The 20,588-nt window shown below is 45.3% G+C and overlaps 1 protein-coding gene across 1 annotated transcript; it reads left to right on the top strand.

Annotated features, from left to right (window-relative positions):
• The first annotated feature begins 107 nt into the window (after positions 1-107).
• Positions 108-16,939, top strand: MAN2B1 (mannosidase alpha class 2B member 1). The gene is made up of 24 exons (XM_074203488.1): positions 108-251; positions 672-774; positions 2,574-2,747; positions 2,922-3,115; positions 3,234-3,366; positions 3,527-3,672; positions 4,162-4,278; positions 4,386-4,468; positions 4,560-4,680; positions 4,890-4,968; positions 5,058-5,167; positions 5,270-5,377; positions 5,554-5,670; positions 5,993-6,175; positions 7,137-7,234; positions 7,344-7,461; positions 13,875-13,993; positions 14,076-14,177; positions 15,094-15,181; positions 15,612-15,692; positions 15,804-16,046; positions 16,143-16,298; positions 16,383-16,491; positions 16,651-16,939. The coding sequence occupies exons 1-24, from the start codon at positions 141-143 to the stop codon at positions 16,764-16,766; spliced, it is 3,009 nt and encodes a 1,002-aa protein (XP_074059589.1). The 5' UTR covers positions 108-140; the 3' UTR covers positions 16,767-16,939.
• The last annotated feature ends 3,649 nt before the right edge of the window (positions 16,940-20,588 follow it).

Below are 20,588 nucleotides of genomic sequence, written 5' to 3'. Positions count from 1 at the left end.
GGTCCGGCGCCGACGGTGGAGGGGTTAAAGGGCCGGGCGGCGGGGCTGCCGAGCGGCTTCCTGTGGCGGAGTTGGGACCGGGGCCGGGGATGGGGCTGGGACTGGGACTGGGGCTGCGGCTGCCCTTGGGGAGGCGAGCGATGGCCGCGGGCTGCCGGGCTCGGGCCCCGGGGCTCCCGCTGCGGCTGGTGCTCCTGGCGGCGGCGGCGCTGGGCGCGGAGGCCTGGGAGGGCGGCTGCGACTACTATAAGGTGAGAGGCCGGGCCGCGCGCAGCGGGGCCAGCGGGGCCAGCGGGGCCGCCCGCCCGCACATCCTCGGCTTCGAGCCTGGTTGGGGAAGAGGAAGGGGAAGTGGCCTAGGGCGGGGGGAGGGTGGCAGGGCCGCGCCCGACCACTTCGTGGCTCCTGGCGCACCTTCCCTTTCCTTTGGGGGACTTGAGTGGGGAAGGGGCGTCTCGGCGCGCAGCCCTGCGGTGGGCTGCAGGAGCCTGTCCTCGAGGGGGGCCCTGCGACAGCGAGCCGACCTCCTAAGTGAGGGTCCGAGGAAGTTGGACTCTGGACTGTCCATGTCTTCTCTCCTGTGTGGTGTGGGGGCCCTGCCCTAGAGGAGGGGCTGTGGCATTTCCGGTGATTAACTGCCCCTCTGCTGGGGGTCTCTGCCCACTGCTCAGCTGTGCCCGGCTACCAAGCCCTCTATGCTCAATGTGCACCTCCTGCCCCACACCCATGATGATGTCGGCTGGCTCAAGACTGTGGATCAGTATTATTACGGAGGTAAGCCATCCGGGACAAAATGAAGGATCTGGCTGTCCAGTCTCTGGGTCATTGAGCTTCCATAGTCCTTTCTCAGGGCTGGGAGGGAATAATTGGTGCCAGTAGCCAGGGGCCATTCTGCCTTTAGAGCTCACTCAGCTGATCTGAAGGAGAAGCCTTTTTACTGTCAGACTCCTTTGGAAGTTCTGCCCTCAGCTTCATTTTCTCTCTGTACTTTCTCCTCTTGCCTCATCTTATCTACTCCCATAGTTACAGTTATCTCTAAACAAATCAGAGAATGCAAAATCTGAGTTGGAAAGGAATTCCGAAACCATCTAGTCCCACGGGGGAATGCCTTCTACTACACTCTGGAGAAGTGGACCTCTAGCCTGTTTGAAAATGTCCAAAAAGAGGTTTTCCATTCTTGGGATAACCCAATTAGGAAGTTTTTTTCTGACACCGACCCCAAATTTACCTCTTTCAATTTCTACTCATTGTTTCTATGTTTTAATAGAAAAAAAATCAACATTAATAATATAGTAATAGGTATATAAAAGTTTTATATTTCTATGCTTACCCCTTGGCTAGATGGGATTGATACAAAATTTTTATTTCCAGCCCCAACCACTCTCCTGAAATCTAATTGCCTACCCCATGTACTTATGAATATCCTGCCAGCACCTAAAACTGAACATAATCAACAGTAAACTCATTTCTCTACTGTAAACTTGCCTTTCCCCTTTTCTGTTTTTGCTCATGTCATCATTGTAATAATAAATTGTCCTTGTATGACATTTTAAGGTTCAAAAAGCACTTCCCTCTCAACCCTGTGGGCTAACCAGGGAATTCCCAAGGCACCTTGTTCCCAAATCAGCATTCTCCACAATTAAACTAGATATTACCTTTAGGAGTCACCAAACTTCAGCTATCCTTGCCTCCTTGTCCTGTTCCAGCTTTGCATTGGAAGACAAGTCCTGTCACTTCTGCCTTCATCTTATCTCTTTCATCTGTCCCCTCTCTTCAAGGGCCACCACCCTAGGTCAAATTCTCATCCCTTCTCACTTAGACTATTATTTAATCTAACCAGTCCCTCTGGTCTTCAGTTTGCTCCCTCTGGTCTACCCTACCTACTCTGGTGAAAATCCTAATGAATTCCTCTGATCATATCATTCTCCTGATAAAAAATATCTTCAGTATAAATTCCTGATCTTGGAAATCAAAATCCTCTATAGACTGATTTCAAGTTACCTTCTTATCTCAGTCCTCTCACGTTACTCCACTTCAAATATTCTATTCTAGGCAAAGTGAATTCTTTTTAAAATTTAAATATTTATTTATTTTGCTAGCTACATACAATGGTAGTTTTCAACAATCTTTTTTTTGCAAGATTTTGAGTTTTACATTTTTCTCCCTCCCTCCTTTCCTCTGATGAAAGCAATCTTATATGGGCTTTACATGTAAAACCATGCCAAACATAGATTCATGTTGTGAAAGAAGAACCAAATCCAAATGAGAAAAATAAATATTGCAGAGAAAAAAAAGACATAATACATACAAAATGGACTTTTCTCTTTTCCCCTTTTTTATTCTTTAGTCTTCCATTCTCTGGGACTTAGCTCATTCCATCTCCACTGTCTAGAAAGGACTGTTCTCCCCTACTCCTATCTCTTCCATCAAACCTTCTTTCCCTACCTCACCACCCCAGCTAAAATATTCTTTTCTCAAAATTCTCTGATTTTCTTACTATAGCCATAGCTGTAGAAATATAGGTCTTGTTTAGTGAATATTTGAATAAATTGAATTGCATCCAATACCCACAGCTCGGGATGGCATCCAGCATGCTGGTGTACAGTATATCTTGGACTCGGTGGTATCAGCTCTGCTGGCCAATGAGTCCCGTCGTTTTATCTATGTTGAGATCGCTTTCTTCTCCTACTGGTGGAAACAGCAGACGGTTCAGATGCAGCAGGATGTGAAACAGCTGGTCTGTCAGGGTGAGGAATGGGTGCTATATCCTTCTTGGGGACCCTCCGTGACCCAAAGCAGCCTGGCAGCCTGGTGCCTGCTCTGGGCTTCTTGCAGCCAGGCCCCTGAGGGCAGGAGACAGGAATTGAGACCCCAGGCCTCCTTTGGGGGAATTCCCCTGACCCCTATTCTCTATTCCATAGGGAGACTGCAGTTTGCCAATGGAGGCTGGGTCATGAATGATGAGGCCACCACTTATTATGCAGCCATCATTGACCAAATGACATTGGGGCTGAACTTTTTGAGAGACACTTTTGGGGATTGTGGTCGCCCTCGAGTAGCCTGGCATATTGATCCCTTCGGCCACTCACGGGAGCAGGCATCCCTCTTTGCCCAGGTCTGTTCTCTTTCTGCCTCATCTTGCCAATGCTTCCTGCCCACTGATCCTTCCCTTCCTGCACACATTGTTGGAGAGAACCCTAGACCCTGAACTCTCTCTGATTCCCTCCTCACAGATGGGTTTTGATGGCTATTTCTTTGGCCGTCTGGATTATCAGGACAAGAAGAGACGGAAAATTAAGAAGGAGATGGAGCAGATCTGGAGGGCAAGTGCCAACTTGCAACCTCCTCAAGCTGACCTCTTTACTGGTGAGAGTTTTTCCCCCCAATTTGTCTCTAATGTTTGTTAGGCACTCACAGGGCCTGGGGAGAACTGGAGGTTGAAGAAAGAAGGACTGGGAATAGGGGCTGAGACTGGGGGAGCTTCTGAGAGCAGTGTGGGATATTTGACCTGACTACCTGGTCGTAGGTGTCCTTCCCAATGGCTACAACCCACCTCAGGATCTCTGCTGGGATGTGCTTTGCTTCGATTACCCAGTGGTGGATGATCCAGACAGCCCAGAATACAATGCAAAGATACTGGTCAACTACTTCTTGAACATCTCTACTGCCCAGGTCAGAACCATTCCTGGGCATGAATCAGAATCCCTGTATCTCAATGATCCTAGGCAGCTGGGAAGTAGCCCTCCTGGTTTCTACCTTTTAGTCACAAGCTCCAAGGTTTCTCCATCTTTTAAAAAAAATTTTTTTTTTACTTATTTAAGGCAATGGGGTTAAGTGACTTGCTCAAGGTCACACAGCTAGGTAATTATTAAGTGTCTGAGGCTGGCTTTGAACTCAGATCCTCCTGATTCCAAGGCTGGTGCTCTATCCATCGCGTCACCTAGATGCTGCCTTGGTTTCTCCATTTTAAGGCCCTCTCCTGAGGCCTATGGCACTGGGCCATTTTTTTCTGCAAGCTGACCAGTACTAGAAGTTGACCCCATGCAGAAGTCTTGTGGGATGTTTCATTCTAGAGAGCAGCCCTGGCTGAAGTCTGGGAGTTGGGGCAGGGGAAGAGTGTAACTTGGCCCTGAGGATCCTGACCTATCCTTCATTACTCAGGCCCAGTATTACCTCACTAACCACATTGTGATGACCATGGGTAGTGATTTCCATTATGAAAATGCCAATATTTGGTTCAAGAACATGGATAAGCTGATTCATATGGTCAATGCTGAGGTGTGTATCTGCCAGTGGGAATGGAAATGTCTTTGGGTATTAAGGGAGCAGCTGGCTGGAATGGGAGGCCAAGTCAAGTCACCTTCCTGTCTCACCTTCCCTCACAGCAAAGCAAAGGGAGCCTCATTAATGTCCTCTACTCTACTCCAGCCTGTTACCTGTGGGAACTGAACAAGGCCAACCTCACCTGGTACTGGGAAGGGAGGAGGTGGGGGGGGGGGAGGCAGGGACCTGCAATGGTCCCCGGGGCTGAAAGTGACATACCCTACCTCGATGCCCAGGACAGTGAAGCAGGATGACTTCTTCCCATATGCAGATGGCCCCCACCAGTTCTGGACTGGCTATTTCACCAGCCGCCCTGCCCTCAAGCGTTATGAGCGCTTGAGTCACAAATTTCTGCAGGTAGGGTCCTATTGGGGATAGGGGAGGGGCTTTTGGGAAAATGATGAGGATTCCTGGAAGGAGGAGACTGACTGGAATTGCCCATATTGGGAGGAGGGTCATTGGGGATGGGATGAAAAATGAGAAGGGAGTAGACCAAAGAAGAAAGGAGGTTTTGCTTGTCTTTTCCCAGATCCTCAAACTCTTTCATTCATATCCCCTCCCCTCAGGTCTGTAACCAGTTAGAGGTGCTGGCTGGGCCTACAGCCTTGGCAGGACCCTATGGACAAGGCAGCAGTGCTCGCCTCAGTAGGTGACAGGTCTTTTCCCTCCCTCAACCTTTGAGTCTCTCCCATCCCCTTCGGGAACCTTACATGCTATCCCTATGGTTTGCCCAGGACAAGCCTTGGCTGTGGCACAGCACCATGATGCTGTCAGTGGCACGTCCAAGCAGCATGTGGCCAATGACTATGCCCGGCAGCTGGCCGCAGGCTGGGAGAGCTGCCAGGTATGGGGGTGAGCAAACACTGGACTAGGGGCAGGGCTTGTGAGAGTCTGGAAAGTGGGCCAGGTTTCTGTGATGGACACTCATGCCTCCCCTTTCCCCCAGGTGCTGGTGAGCAATGCTTTGGCAAGCCTGGGAGGCTCCAAGGAGGATTTTGTGTTCTGTAATCAACTGAACATCAGTGTGTGCCCACTGACCCAGACGGCTAACCATGTAAGAGGGCTGGGCTGGCAAGGAAGAGAAAGGGAAGAGAAGGGTATGAACTTCTTGCAGAAGAGCAGTGAGACTAGCACTGCGGGGCAGAGGCTGGACCTGGGAGTGAAGGCAGGGTGGAGGCATGTGGTCCAGGCACTGAAACCCTGCTTTATCTCTTGTTCTGGGCTACCCAGTTTCAGGCCATTCTGTATAATCCCTTGGCATGGAGCATCACCCAGACTGTGCGGTTGCCTGTCAGTGATTGGGCCTACCATGTGAGAAATCCCAGTGGGCAGACAGTGCCCAGCGAGGTAGTATATTTCCTTATACTTTTCTTGGTCCTTCCCCAACCATCCCATTTTCTTCCCCCCAACCTTCCCCAAACAAAATATAAACCCTTGATCCCAGTTCCCATTGTTCTTTCAAAATTTCTGCTCTTAATCTCACCCATTAACATTTCCACACCCACTGTTCTTTGAGCCCAGATATGTCATTTCCCCTAATACTGCTAAACCTTAGGATGTTAGTAGGAGAGTACTACCCTTCTTAGGGAGTACTCCTCCTGCAAGCTGGTGGCCTACTAATGTCCATCCATTTCCCTTCCCTAAACAGTGGTCCTGTTTCCTTCCCCAGGTTATTGATGTGTCTGCTGAAGGATCGAAGTTCCACCCTGAGCTGGTTTTTCCAGCCTCAGCACCACCCCTTGGCTTCAGCATCTATTCAGTGACTCGTCTGCCCAGCAGAACACCCCAATTCAGGGACTGTTGCTCTACTCCTGTAGACCAGGGTTCTGACCACCTGGTCATCCAGAATGAGGTGAGTTGCTGAGGGTAGGAGATATGAATAGGAAAAGCCTCCTAAGACAGGTCAGGGCTGGGGGGAGAAAGGAGACCTTGACTCCCAGGAGATGGGCCACCATTTCAGAATCACAGAAAAAAATCTCAGAGGCCATCTAGTCCAACTCATGCCCCAAAAGAATCATCATAAGAACATACCCACAAGTGGTCATCTATTCTCTGCTTGAAAACCTCTGGGTTGGGGAAACCCACCTCCTCCTGAAGGAAGACTATTCCACTGGGGGGACACTTTTCACTGAGCCTCATTTTACCTCTTTGGGACTTCTAGTCATTATTCCTGCTCTTTGGTGCTAAGCAGATCGAATTGTTTCCTTACATGAATGGCCCTTCAGAATTTAAGGCAGCTATTATGTTCCCCCTTGGGTTCTTTTTTCCCAGGCCAAGCATGCCTAGTTCCTTCAAATGATCCTCATATGACATGACTTAAGGCCTTTTATTGTCCTGATTAGTCGGAGATCCTTTCAGTTTATCAATGCCCTGCTTAATCCTTTGTGTCCGGAACTGAGCTATTATAACCAAAGAGGTCTAATCAAAGAGAACAGTAGGATACTCCTTTCCCTATTTCTAGAAGCTTTACCCCTCTTAATGTTGCAGCCCTACACTCCATTAGCTTTTTTGGTTTCCATGTTACACTGCTGACTCATAGTGCTTTGACCCTCAGATCTGTTTTAGATTCATTGTGACCTAACTCTGTCTCCCCCATCTGATACCCCAGTGAATTTGATCTCTTTTGTGCCCCAGTGTAAGATTTAACATTTGGTCTCTATTGAATTTCATCTGCAAGCAGCTACTTGTTGGGTAGTTCATAGTTCAGCTATAGGTTGTGCTAGAGGGTGACTGAGGTCCTATTCTGTGATTAACTGACCCCATTTCCACCCCACCCTTCCTAAACTTTCCTACTTGTCTTTCTGTCTGTTCAGCACCTCCGGGTTTCATTTGATCCAAACACTGGGTTACTGCAAGAGATTGAAAACCTTGACCGGGGCTTGCGGTTGCCAGTCAGTCAAGCCTTCTACTGGTAAAAAGAAGGAGAGGGAAGAGAGGGAAGGGACCAAGGATTCCCAGGGGGGACCAAGGTGATAAGTCAATCTAAACTGTTGCTCCCCATGTGTCTTCTGCTCCTCTAGGTACAATGCCAGTAGTGGGGACTTCATACATCCACAGGCCTCTGGAGCCTACATCTTCAGACCAGAGAAAAATAAGCCATTTCTTCTGAGGCACTGGGTCAATACCCGTCTGGTGAAGGTATTTAGGAGAGTGTGGCGGCCCAGACTTGGCAAAGCCCTGGGAGTGGGGGGAGGTGTGAGGAGGTAGGGGTGAGTCTCTTATAAACTATGAGGCAAATGAGGGTTGGGAAGAGATCATCTTCTTATAAGTGCAAGAATATTGGAGATGAAGTGATCTCCTAATATAGGAATTAAATAAGAATGTGAAGTTGGAATTCCCTAAAGCCATCCAGAGATTAGGAGAATTCCTGATTGGCCAAGAATGAACCTGGCCCTAGAAGGAAGGCTCTTTAAGAGTCAGAAGGATCCTTGCACCTGAACCAGAATTTCTTCTTCAGTCCTGAACATCAAGTATTATAGTTCTTTTTTAATATTTAAAAAATCCATTATTTAATCTTAGCATTCTTTTCTTTTTGAATTTTGAGTTTCATATTCTCTCCCTCTCAGCCCCTCCCAACATGTGAAGTCATATATAAGATATTCCTATATTATTCAGATATTTTTTAAAAAAAAAAGTAAGAAAATTTTACTTTAATTTGTACTCAGAGTTCATCAGTTCTCTTTCTGGAAGTGAATAGTTTTTCCATTTGGAATTATCTTGCATCATTATGTTGATTAGAGTAGCCAAGTTCTTTCACAGTTTATTATTATAGCATTGTTCATACTGTGTACTATGATCTCCCCATTCATTTCACATCACTTTGCATCAATTCATGTGGGTTTGCCATATTTTTTTTCCCTGAAATCACTTCCTTCACCATTTCCTACAGCCCCCCAAAATTCCACCACAATCATATGCCACAATTGGTTTAACCATTCTGGAGAACAATCTGGAACTATCCCCAAAATGCTACAAAATTGTACATACCCTTTACTCCATCAATGTCACTACTCCATCTGTACCCCAAAGAGATCAATTGAGGGAGAAAACAGCATATTTATACAAAAATATTTTTTGCAGATCTTTTTGTTGCAGCAAAAAATTGGAAATTGAGGGGATGCTCATCAGTTGGGGAATGACTGAACAAGTTGTGGCCTATGATTGTGATAGAATACTCTTATCATTAATGTATCTCTTTTTCCTTCATCTCCAGCATTTGTTATTTCTGAAAGTTATGAAGTGGTACCTCAGAGTTTTGATTTGCCTTTCTCTAATCGATAGTAACATAAAATATTTTTTGTGTGACTATAGATAACTTTGATTTCTTCTTTTGAAAATTGCCCATTTATATCCTTTGACTATTTATCAATTGGGGAATGGCTCTTTACAAATTTGACTTAGTTCTTAGGAGTTACAGGTAACATCTTCCCATATAAGAATGGAAACAGTTTAACTTTATTGAAACCATTATGATTCCTCTTTCATGTTTACTTGAAGCTTTGCTTATATCTGTTTTCACATTGTTGTCTTCCTCTGAGTTTCTGTCTTAGTATGATCTATGCCATTGGACCCAGATGGTTCTATAGGGAGAGAGTGAGGGGTGATGACTTTACATAGCACTGCCTTACTTAAATCCAGTTCACTTGCAAGTCATGAGAACAAAGGACAAACAACGTCTTATTCTTCCCTACCACCATAGGAGCTTTTTTATGGTCAATAAATATGTTCTTGTTCTTTGTTCATTTTTCTTAATGTTGAACTTTACTTTAAAGTTAAACTCTGCTCACCTGAAGGTTAGGTATTGTCCCAAGCTTCAGACTTTGTATGTGTGTGTATATTGCTGTTTCAGAGCTAGTTCTGGGGGTCCACAAGTTTTTATTGTGTATGTGGTGTGATCCTGGGAGAGGTGTGATCACTTCTCTCCTGGTCTATGCTCTGGACTTTACCTTGGAAGGGCTCCTGATCTCTTGCAGCTACAAATGCTAGTGCTCCTCTCTACTTAGATACTGTGACCCCTACCCCTGCTTCCTTGTGACCAACCCCCAATACACTTCTCAGCTCTAGACCTGCCACCCAGAGCTATATCTGGGCAAAAGAATTGCCAATCGGTGACTGTTGCTTCCAGCACAGGGTCCTCGATAATCTCTTTTCATTCCAGTTGTCTGACCTCTTACTGGCTTTGGGCTGAGAGCTCCTGAAGCTGTTGTTGCTGCCATGTGTGTGGGCTCTGGCTGACTTCCCAAGTTTTCTTAGGCTATAAAAATGTCTCACCCTGACCTTTTATTGGCTCTGATATTCCAAAATTAAATTGAAGCTTTATTTTAAAGTTGGTTGGAGGAGAATGTTGAAAAAATTCAGCTCAGTGGCTGCCCCTGATCTTGGCTCTAGTATTAGAATTCTTTAAGACCTCTGATGAGGGCACTCTGAGCCCCTTCCACAGCATCTCATTCCACTTTGAGATGATAGGTACAAATTATTAGGAAGGGTTTTTTGTTTGTTTTTTCCAACTTGGCTCTTAGAGTAGCCTTAGGACTCCTAGATTTGTCCTCTGGCGCCAAGCAGGGCAAGTCAAGTTTCCTGTCCATATGAAGGCCCTTTAAATACTATTGTTGCAGCACTTTCCACCATCTCTGGTCTCCTCTGATCCAGAATAACCATGCCCTCTTTCTTCAACCAGTTCTCATAGGGCATATCTTTGAAGTTCCCCTCTCTTTAACCGTCTCTGCAGGTTCTCTAGCTTATCAACATCCTTCCTAAAATGATCAGTCATCAACAGGCATTTATTTGGTGTTGTGACATGTAAGGCATTGTGCTAGGTGTTGGGAAATATACATTGAAAAGTGAGATAATCCCTGCCCTCAAGGAATTTATATTCTACAAAGGTGATACAACATGTTTACAGTAAATGTTTGCAAAACAAAAGGCAATTTGACATACCTGGGAACTGGATGTCAGTTGGCATATCAGGGTGACCTGGGTTCATGTCTGACCTCAGACACTATAGACTTTGGGACCCTGGGCAAGTCATTTAACTTCTCCCACAATTCCTTGAGATTTGTCTTAAAGTCACTTGATGAGTGGCATTGGTGAAAGGACCTTTTCTTATTGGGATTTGCCTATACCAGTGAAATCAAATGTCTAGTAAAAAGCCATTTGTATTTTTTTTTTGGAGGGGGGAAGGAAGAATAGCTTGCTGAAGCACTAATGACTGGAGAAAGCAAGACAAGCTTCATGAAGGAGGCAGTATCTGAGTAATCCTTGAAGGGAGCTGGAGCTTGTAAGAGCTAGAGGTGAGGCAGGTGACCAGACATGAAAGAACATGAAGGTAGGAGATGTTGGACATGCAGAAGAGGAAGCAGACTAATTTGGCTACAGCACCTTGCTTGCAAGGGGGAGTGAGGTAGGATCAGCCTACTGATCACACCCTACAGCTGCATGTGGTCTGATCTGACTTCACCACAAACCGCTTTTGCTTCTTGATTCCTGGAACTGTTGCCTTTTACGGTGACCTAAGATCATACCAACTTCTTTTGCTGGTGCAGAGCAGATGCTTGCAGTCCACTGAAGCCTACAGATCTTTTTCAGATGTACTGCTGTCTCTCAATGCCTCCTTCATTTTTTACGTGGGAAGCTGGCTTTTGAACAAAGTATAAACCATTATATTCATTTTTAGTCAATTTTATTTTTATTAGATTTGCCTCTAAATTGACCTTTCAAAGAGATTTGGATTTTTAAAAGATCCTCAATCTGTCTCTGTGTTAGCTATTACTCCAGATTTGTGTCATTTCCAATTTTGTTAGTGTTCCACCTATATCTTGAAGTCATCGCTAAATACATTAAAGAGCAAAGGGTCCAAGTCAGGTTCCTGGGGCACTCCACTAGAGACCTCTGCTCATATTGACATTGAACTATTAATAACTATGCTTTAGGACCAGTCACTCAACTAGTTCTGAATCTGATTAATTGTAACAGTCTTTAGCTCTGATATCTCCTGTATAAGCCTAGTGTCTTATTCATAAGGTTCATAAAGTTTAGTGAGGTGCCCACATAATCTCCTTCCTCATTTTAGGTTTCATTGCCCTATGAACTTGTTTTCTTTGATCCTTTTCAGTTTAAAGGTAATTCTCTTTGTCAGAAGAAACAAGCAGTATAAGAGTTTAGTAGCAATTTAGTTGATGAGTTAACTCTCTGTGTAACCACGTAATTTTCTTTTTCTGTTCCTTGATACCGTTTCTCTTTGGGACAAAAGTCCCAAAGATTCCATTCCTCATAGCTGCTCATTTTGCATGGAATGGATGCCCCTTAGAGAATCTTACTTCATCTTATACTTGAATGTGAATAGACTCTTAAACCCAGAGATGCTAGTTGGATATTGGTTTGTTCGTTTTTTTTTAAGATGTAATCTCTAATGACTATTTGGACATCTCTACTATTATGCATTGTGATTATTCTTTGTGGCAATTAGCTTGGGAGATAATGTGTAGGCCATTTTCTTCTTTCTCCTTTCTTTTCATTCTAAAGTCCTTTTGATTTGGTTGGCAGAACTTCAAGAGAATACTTTTTTTTTAAAATACCAGCCCTTGTTAAAAATACCCTATCCCTAGCCAAGACCCTGTCATTTTTCTATTTTAATTTGTGTTTTGGAATCTATTCTCAGGCATCATCTTAACCAACTGTTTAATCCTTTACCAAATAAATAAGCTCTATACCCAACTGGGCCAATCCAAATATAGCAGAAGATTTTTTGAGGGGGAAAAATCATTTTCTTTTGGGACCAGGCCTGAGGCAGGTCACCTGAGATGCAGAGTCACAAGAACCAGGTTGTATCAGAAAGTCTAGCTCTGCAAGGGAAATTAGTAGTGTGGTTCCTGTCTAGTATAGAAGTGAGAGACTTGTGACCTGCCTTAGGGCCTGAGGAACCAGATTAAAATGCAGTTAAGAAATGTTTAACTAGGGGAGGCTAGGTGGGACAGTGGATAGAGCACCAGCCCTGGAGTCAGGAGTACCTGAGTTCAAATCCGGCCTCAGATACTTAATAATTACCCAGCTGTGTGGCTTTGGGCAAGCCACTTAATCCCATTGCCTTGCAAAAACTAAAAAAGAAAAAGAAAAAGAAATGTTTAACAAAATAACACAAAGAATGTTAAGTTGTGGTTTTCTAATGTAACATGGGGCTCTTAGTTATCCGTTTCTATTTGAATTTGATGCCTCTGGACTAGTGTGTTTTGAGGAATTTTGTTTCATAAATATCCTTGATAATTTTCCCCTTGTCAACCTTCTCAATCAGATCCTCCTTTCTCTTTTCCATTATCCTTTCAGAAAAACCTAACTGTGGGGATAGCCTAAAGCTATATTCTTGAGTCTCTCTGTCTCTGTTTCTTTGTCCTCTTTCTCTCTATCTCTATGTCTATATGTGTCTCATCAACTCCCATGTGTCTATGCTTAACAATCATCTCTGCAGATCTTTACATCCAGCCCCAGTTTCTTTCTACAATTTTAGTTCTACATCATCAGCTAACTACTTGTTAGGCATTTCGAATGGGAGGTCCATATAGATATCTCAAACTCAACATGTCTAGAGCCAAACTTATTGTCTTTTTTTCCCAAAGCTCCTCTCTTTTGGTTTTTTCTTTTGTTTTGTTTTCTCTTTCAACTTTTGTTGGCATCACTGTCCTTCTGGCATCCCATGTTCTATGCCCTAGACATTCATATACTTCCTATATCCAATCACTTGCTAGATCTTGCCACAGCATCTTTTGGACTGTTCATGTGTCTCTCTACTTATATGTCCACCACCCTCTTCAAACTGCCGTCTCTTTTTTTCCTAGACTATTGTAACACTCTTCCAAGTCCACTGCTCAGTCCAGTGACTTTCCTTAAAACCCAGATCTGACTATGTGACCTCCCTAGTCAAACTCCAGTGGCTTTCTATTGCCTCCAGGTTATAATATAAACTCCTTTGTTTGACCTTCCAAAGTCTTTGACCCCAACTCTTCTTTCTTGCACTGTGGTGCAGCCAAATTGACCTTTTCTCCTTTTCTCTCTCCATCTCCTACCTTTGGACTTTTGCACTGGCTATCCTCTCAAGCTGGGTTGTACTCCCTCTTTGCCACTGCCTTATGTCACACTTCCTACCTGAGCTCAGCTCAAGCATCACCTTTTACTGAAGTCTTACCTGACCTGTTTTCCCTCAGTGCCTTGTATTGATTTTGTTTATTATGCATATATTTACATGTTGTCTCCCCTTATAGACTGTAGGCTTCTTTGATAGCCTGCAGGGACTGTTGAGATTTTTACTTCATTTCACTTGCACCTAGCAAGGTGCCCACATTGTAGTAGCACTGCATCAAGGATCTTTGGTGATTGACTTGATCAAGAAAGAACATTTTCCCCAGTATAGCATAGAAACCTTGGCCAGAGGTTCCCTGGAGGGGAAGTGTAGGGTGGAAGAGGATCCCAGTAGATTTCAGGAAAAGTCCTGCAGATGGCTAGCGAGGCTCAGATCAGTGAGCGCTTTCTTCTCTGACGTTGCCCTCCTCTTCATCCTGCAGAAGGCCCTGGTGCAGGAGGTACATCAGAACTTCTCTGCCTGGTGCTCCCAGGTGGTACGGCTGTACCCTGGACAGCGGCACTTGGAGCTGGAGTGGACAGTGGGGCCTGTGCCTGTGGGGTGAGTGGCAAGAGAAAAGTGGGGGAAATTGGGGTGTAACCTGCTGATGTCTGTGATCTCCCCATCCACCTCATTCCCGTAGGGATGGCTGGGGGAAGGAAGTCATTAGCCGCTTTGACTCTCCCTTAAAGACCAGTGGGCGTTTCTACACTGACAGCAATGGACGGGAGATCCTGGAGAGGAGGTAGGACCCTCCACCCTCATCCCACCCTGCTATGGACTAAGGACCAGAATGGGGGTTGGTACACTGGCCAGGGAGCTTTGGATTTAGGGTCAGAAGAACTAGAGTTAATGCTGGCTCTGCCACTGTGTTCACTTGTGAAAACCAAGACATGGAGATGGATGTCCTCTAAGACCTTTGCTAACTTAGTCTGGGACCCTGCCCAGCCTAGCTTCAACCTCTTTCTCTAGCCTTGATCAGCATTATTCCCCATCACACTCTTCTGTCTTCCAGTGAAGCCGCCCCATCACTCCCTGCTCCTAAAGCAATGTTTAGTTAAATGCTTGGCAGGCAAACCCTTTGGGCCTGGGCCAGTCTTTCCCTGCATTCCTGCTTTTACCCCATCAGTGGTCCAGCCAAATAGGGTTCGTACTGCCCTTCCAACTTTCAGTGCCACCTCTAGGTCTTGGCATTGGCTGGGCCTCAAATGTCCTCCCATCTCACCTCAGTCCTTCAGAATCCCTTGTCTTCTTTCAAGGTTAAACTCAAATATTTTTCCGAAACTAACACACACTCACACTCACACACACACACACACACACATACACACACACACACACACACACACACACACACACACACACACACACACACACAGAGGCACATATGCACACCCACAGATATCCCCTTGAAATCTCTTCATACTACCTTCTCCAATAGACTGTGATTGCCTGGAGGTGAGGAATGGTTGTATTATCTGTCTTTGTGATACAGCTTGCAGCACAAAGCCTCCCTCCTGTACCCCCAGCTCTCCAGAAAGGCTTCTTCATGGAGCGAAAACTCCCAGAGTCTTGTTCCCATTCTGCTGGGACCCTGACAAATGAGAAAGCAAAGTCTGGAATGATCCATAAATAACCTCAGCCTGTACTTTTCTCCACAGGCGAGATAAGAGGCCCACATGGGATTTAAACCAGACTGAGCCTGTGGCTGGAAACTACTACCCAGTCAATAGCCGCATCTACATCACGGTAATCTCCCTACAGTAAGCTCGCCACTATCAGGGCTAATAACACAAGACCCAGAGGATCTAGTGGCATCAGGGCGGCCCCCATTTCCAACGGACAGATTGACATTGAGGTCCAAAGATAAAGAATGGTGATGTAGACCCTTTTCCCCAGCTCCCATAGGTCCCCCTCAGGACTGATGTCCTTTCTGCTGTTGCAGCTTATCTGCACTTCTCCCATACTTACAAATTTATCCCCTCGAATCACAATCCTCCCTGAAATCAAGGACTCTCTCTGATCCTTAGTGTCAGACCCCCAAGAAGCATCTCAGAAATGTTTTATAACTGATCATTAAGTCAATAAGATCCCCAGCCTCTGGGCACCTGAAACAGGCCACAGTCAAGTCCCCATAACAACATTCTTGACTCCCTCTTGCTCTTACCCCTCACTTCAGGATGAGCAGATCCAACTGACAGTGCTGACAGACCGGTCCCAAGGGGGCAGCAGCCTGAGTGATGGTTCCTTGGAACTGATGGTGAATTGGGGTGAAGAAGATGGGAATGTGGGGAGGAGAATGGAGAAGAGGGAAAGAGCTCTGGGTCATGTGAGTGTGTGTTGACCCACTGATGACCCAATATTTCTACAGGTCCACCGGAGATTACTTTATGATGATAACCGAGGGGTAGGTGAGGCCCTGTTAGAGCCTGGGGATGGACCTGGCACTGGACTGGTGGTACGGGGCAGACACCTGGTGCTACTGGACACAGTAGAGGAAGCAGCTGCTGAACATCGCCTCCAGGCCCAGAGAGAAGCTCTGGCTCCACAACTGGTACTGGCACCTGCAGGGCATGGCACTCCATATAGCCCAGGGGTCCCTACACTCACACAGGTGAGAGTGTGTCCCAAGACCAGGAGGGTGGACCTTAGCAATGGAGGATTCTTTGCTCCATGGACCCACCTTTTCTCCCTCCTCCCTCTGTGACAGTTTTCTGGACTTAGAAGAGAGCTCCCCACAGCTGTGCACCTGCTGACCCTGGCCCGCTGGGGCCCCAGCTCAGTCCTCCTGCGCCTGGAGCACATTTTTGAACGTGGGGAGGGAGGCATGTTCAACCTGTCCCAGCCAGTGACCCTGAACCTACAGGTAAGTAGAGAGGAGGACCAAGAGAAGGGCAGAGGAAAGCAGGAGGGGACCCCACTCAGCCCCATCATCTCTTTTGTCTCTCAGGATCTGTTCTCAGCCTTCACCATCAGTCATCTGGAGGAGACCACTCTGTCAGCTGACCAACCACTCTCCAAGGCCACCCGGCTGCAGTGGAGGACCAGCACAGGAGGAGGTACTGGGTGGGGAGGGGGAAAAGAAAAGCTGCTTCTGGTCCTAGCCCCAGAATGAGGCTAGATGGGGTCTTTGTGGGAGGTCTTAGGACCACAGGAGGAACCTTGGGACTGAGGTGTGACATTCCTTTCATCTTTTCTCTCTGGTCTCCCTCTAACAGGCCCTGTTCCTATGCAGTCAGCCCCCTCCCTGGACCCCTCGGCTGTTACTCTCCAGCCCATGGAAATCCGCACCTTCCTGGCCTCTGTCACCTGGAACAAGGAAAGGGACCGATGAGGTTCCGAGCCCTGAGCTGGCCTTCTCAGACCATGCTCTCTTTCCTCAGGCTGGACCAGAGAGAGCTGCCCCTTTGTCTCTTGGGCTGGACTCCTGAGGTACTCAAAGGAAGGAGTTTATTGGTTTCTACTGCTCTCATCACCAGTGAAGATATTAAAGTGTCAGTGACTGTCTCCAGGACGATGGCTGTTTTTATTGTGGAGTATAGGGTTGGTGGGGAGAGCTGGTGTGCCTGTGTGTCATTCTGTCTGAGCAAACGAGGAGGAGGAGGAGGAGGAGGAGGAGGAGGAGGAGGAGGAGGAGGAAGAGGGCCTACTCTACAGGAAATAACCCCTTCATTACAGCCCTTTGTAGAAGTATTGAGAGAAGGTATTCTTATCAATGCTATGTAAAGGTCCTCTTCACACTTCACTCCTCTCTTTGACTTGACCCTTTCCTCTTGTGGCCATGGGCAAGATTACAGCCCCAGGAATAGAGGGAAGGGAATTCTGAAATGTATTTCAATTGTCTGTCCTGACTCTTTTATTCCATGTCCTTCTTTGAACTCCCACCCCTCTCAGACACCTAGACACACAAGCTTTTAATAGGTTGGGACTAAAAGCTGATTCTCTTGCTGAGCCCCAGCCCTAGGCCACTAGAAGACTTAATCTTTTCTCTGTAAGCAAAGTGATCTACCAAAAAGCTGAGGCCAGTTTAGGGCCCAGAATAGTCTCAGTGGCAAGAGACCTTAGGGAAACCTATCTCCTTGGTCTCTTCAGAAAAACCTATTAAAACATTAACAGACTGGGCCTGCCAGAAATATTTTGAAGAAAATCCACACCAACAGAAATGAATCAGTACACCAGCTCAAAGATGCTACTCACCATAACCCAAGACAGAAAAGTCTTGGGTGATAGCAATTTTCATGATAGCAAAGAACTGGAAACAAAATGAGTGCCTCATCTACTGGGAAATGGTGAAACCAAAAGGGAGCATTAATATAATGAAAAAGTAATTTGTTGAAAGAAATCACAACTCTGAATTCAGATAGATGTTTTAGAACTGAAGTGTGACAATATCAGAGCCAGGAGCCAGCTGGCACAGTGCCCACAATAATGTAAATAGCGCAAGAAAACACAAATGAGTCCTGTGATTCTAACATCCAAGCCTAGCCATACAAGCAGAGATGGAGATGCGACTCTCTCCTCCTCTCATGGTCCAAGGAATCAGACTTGTTTGTGGCCTGTGTTGTCCAAAGCAATAAATGCCTTGAATCTTCTAAACTTAAAAACCTTTCATTGATATATACTTCAACTTTTCATTCATCTGCTGAAACTAGCCTTCACCATCTCTTGTGACAAAGAATAAAAAAGCCTTTTTTTTTTGGATTTTTCAAGGCAATGGGGTTAAGTGGCTTGTTCAAGGCCACACAGCTAGGTAATTATTAAGTGTCTGAGACCAGATTTGAAGCCAGGTACTCCTGACTCCAAGGCCGGTGCTTTATCTATTGCACCACCTAGCCGCCCCTAAAAAAGCCTTTTTTTTTTTTAAATCTGGTACAAGAAAAGTTTCTCAGACTTTGAAAGGGAAGGAATATATTTGGAAATGAATGTGATGAAAAGGCAAAAGTCAAACTTAAAGACAACATAAAGCATATTGATACAGGTGGGGAAATTGGGCAGGAAGATTAAAAATGTAGCACAAAAATCTGAAGGAAGATATTCTGAAACTGATCCCCATAGACCATAAGAAACCACACAAGAAATTCCTTAGTACCCAATAAAATGAAAAATGGACACATCAGAAGGATTCAAGGAAGAAACAATTTTTGAAAGAGTAATGAGAGGCAGCAAAGTGGCACAGCAGTTAGAGTACTGGCTCTGGAGTCAGGAGCACCTGAGTTCAAATCCGAATTCAGACACTTAATAATTACCCAGCTGTGTGACCTTGGGCAAGTCACTTAATCCCATTGCCTTGCAAAAAAAAAGTAATGAGAAGAAAAATGTGGGAATTCATACTGCCAAAGAAGCTTAGAATAAAATGGTAATGAAGGTCTATAGTTGAGAAATCAGTGATGATTCATTGTATACAGTAAATGCTATCTGTGATTGCTGTTAAGTTGTTCAACACTTGTGGCCTATTTGGGGTTTTCTTGGCAAAGATACTGGAGTGGTTTGCCATTTCCTTCTCCAGTTCATTTTACAGATGAGGAAGCTGAGGCAAACAGTGAAATGACTTGCCCAGGGTGATCCAGCTAGAAAGTATCTGAGGTTAGATTTGAACTCAGGAAGATGAGTTCCTGACTCCAGGACCTGCACTCTTATCTACTGTGACACCAAGCTACTTTGTTATTATACAGACGCATCAATAGAAACAAAATGTGGAGAGGGAGAGAGGGAGGGACAGAATAGCGGGAAGGCAGAGTTGAATTGGAAAAAAATCTGAAAAATTACCCAGTCTCCTGAGCTCTTCTACCCACCTGGGTGTCCTGGAACATTCTTTTTTTTATTTTTATTTTATTTTTAGGTTTTTGCAAGGCAAATGGGGTTAAGTGGCTTGCCCAAGGCCACACAGCTGGGTAATTATTAAGTGTCTGAGACCAGATTTGAACCCAGGTACTCATGACTCCAAGGTCGGTGCTTTATTCACTATGCCACCTAGCCGCTCCATCCTGGCACATTCTAAATGGTCTTCTGATTCCCTCAACCCATTCTCTAACAAAAAAAACCCAGTCACTCTGTAAGATACTGTTATGATCTTGAAGCTATGACTTTTTCTATTGCCTGGAGAGTCCAACTTCTGCTCCCAATCCTGTGCCTCCACCCCCATCCTCATGATTTGTCTCGAGTTTGGCTATCCAGTGTTATCTAGCCTCTCCTCACTCTTCAGATTGTGAAACAGAAGAAATAGTGCCAGATCTGCAATCACATCTTGGTTTCACATTCTAACCCCAGGACTTACAACTGTAGGTGACCTTAAAGTGACTCCTCTGGGTTTGATTTGTAAAATGAAAAACATTGGCTAGATGTCCTCTGAAGACTCCTTCCTGCCCTAAAATGTTGGTCCTATTGAGGAACATGTGAAAGGATGCTTCAAAATGCAGTCCAGTTTAAATGTATTCAAACTAGTAGAAAGGGGAATGGGGTAGGTGTGCACAGAGGGGTTGGGGAAGGCTTTGGAATGCCGGTGAAATTGTTCTGAAACTGTAACAGGCCTTGTATTTGTGGGTTCTTGGGATTGTTGCAAAGTTGAGTCTTACTCTTTGTAACTGAGGATTTCTTGACTGGGCACTGGAGTAGTTTGTCACTTCCTTCTCTAGCTCATTTTACAGATGAGGAAACTGAGGCAAAGAGGGCTTTGTAAGCCTCTGAGGCCAAATTTGAACTCCATGTTCCCTTTCCTTCCCCATCTACTCTGTATGTCTCTTGTGTGTATATCTTACTTTTATGTGGTGTTTAGCACAATGTCCTGACTTCAGATCTAGCATCTGATCTACTATGCTATCTCACTGCTAGCTGTAATCCTTGGGATTATATGCTACATCTATCTTATCTATCTATCTGTCTATCTATCTATCTATCTATCTATCTATGCATGTGTATATATATGTATATGATTTATAACAATACAATAGGTGATTTTGAATTTGCTTCTGTAACATTTTCCACTTAGGTGCTAAAGCAAAAATTGCAACCTAGAATATTAATCCTGGGAGTGTAGAAAAGATACTTAATTGTGCCTGTTACTTAGAATCCATGGGACTGTAATGACTTGAGAAACTCTCTGTACCACTGTTTATGATGGGGAACATTTCTTGAGAACTCACAATGTCTATTAGACAGG

This window comes from Macrotis lagotis, chromosome X (assembly GCF_037893015.1).
Source record: "Macrotis lagotis isolate mMagLag1 chromosome X, bilby.v1.9.chrom.fasta, whole genome shotgun sequence".
Lineage (NCBI taxonomy): Eukaryota > Metazoa > Chordata > Mammalia > Peramelemorphia > Peramelidae > Macrotis > Macrotis lagotis.
This window is presented reverse-complemented; position numbering and strand designations above follow the sequence as displayed.

What these genes read in the sequence shown, in the direction of transcription:
- MAN2B1 (XM_074203488.1), top strand. Translation starts at nt 141, where the DNA reads ATGGCCGCGGGCTGCCGGGCTCGGGCCCCGGGGCTCCCGCTGCGGCTG. An exon ending in TGAACATCTCTACTGCCCAG is followed by an intron (nt 3,673 to 4,161) that starts GTCAGAACCATT and finishes TTCATTACTCAG; the next exon opens with GCCCAGTATTACCTCACTAA. An exon ending in ACCTGGTCATCCAGAATGAG is followed by an intron (nt 6,176 to 7,136) that starts GTGAGTTGCTGA and finishes CTGTCTGTTCAG; the next exon opens with CACCTCCGGGTTTCATTTGA.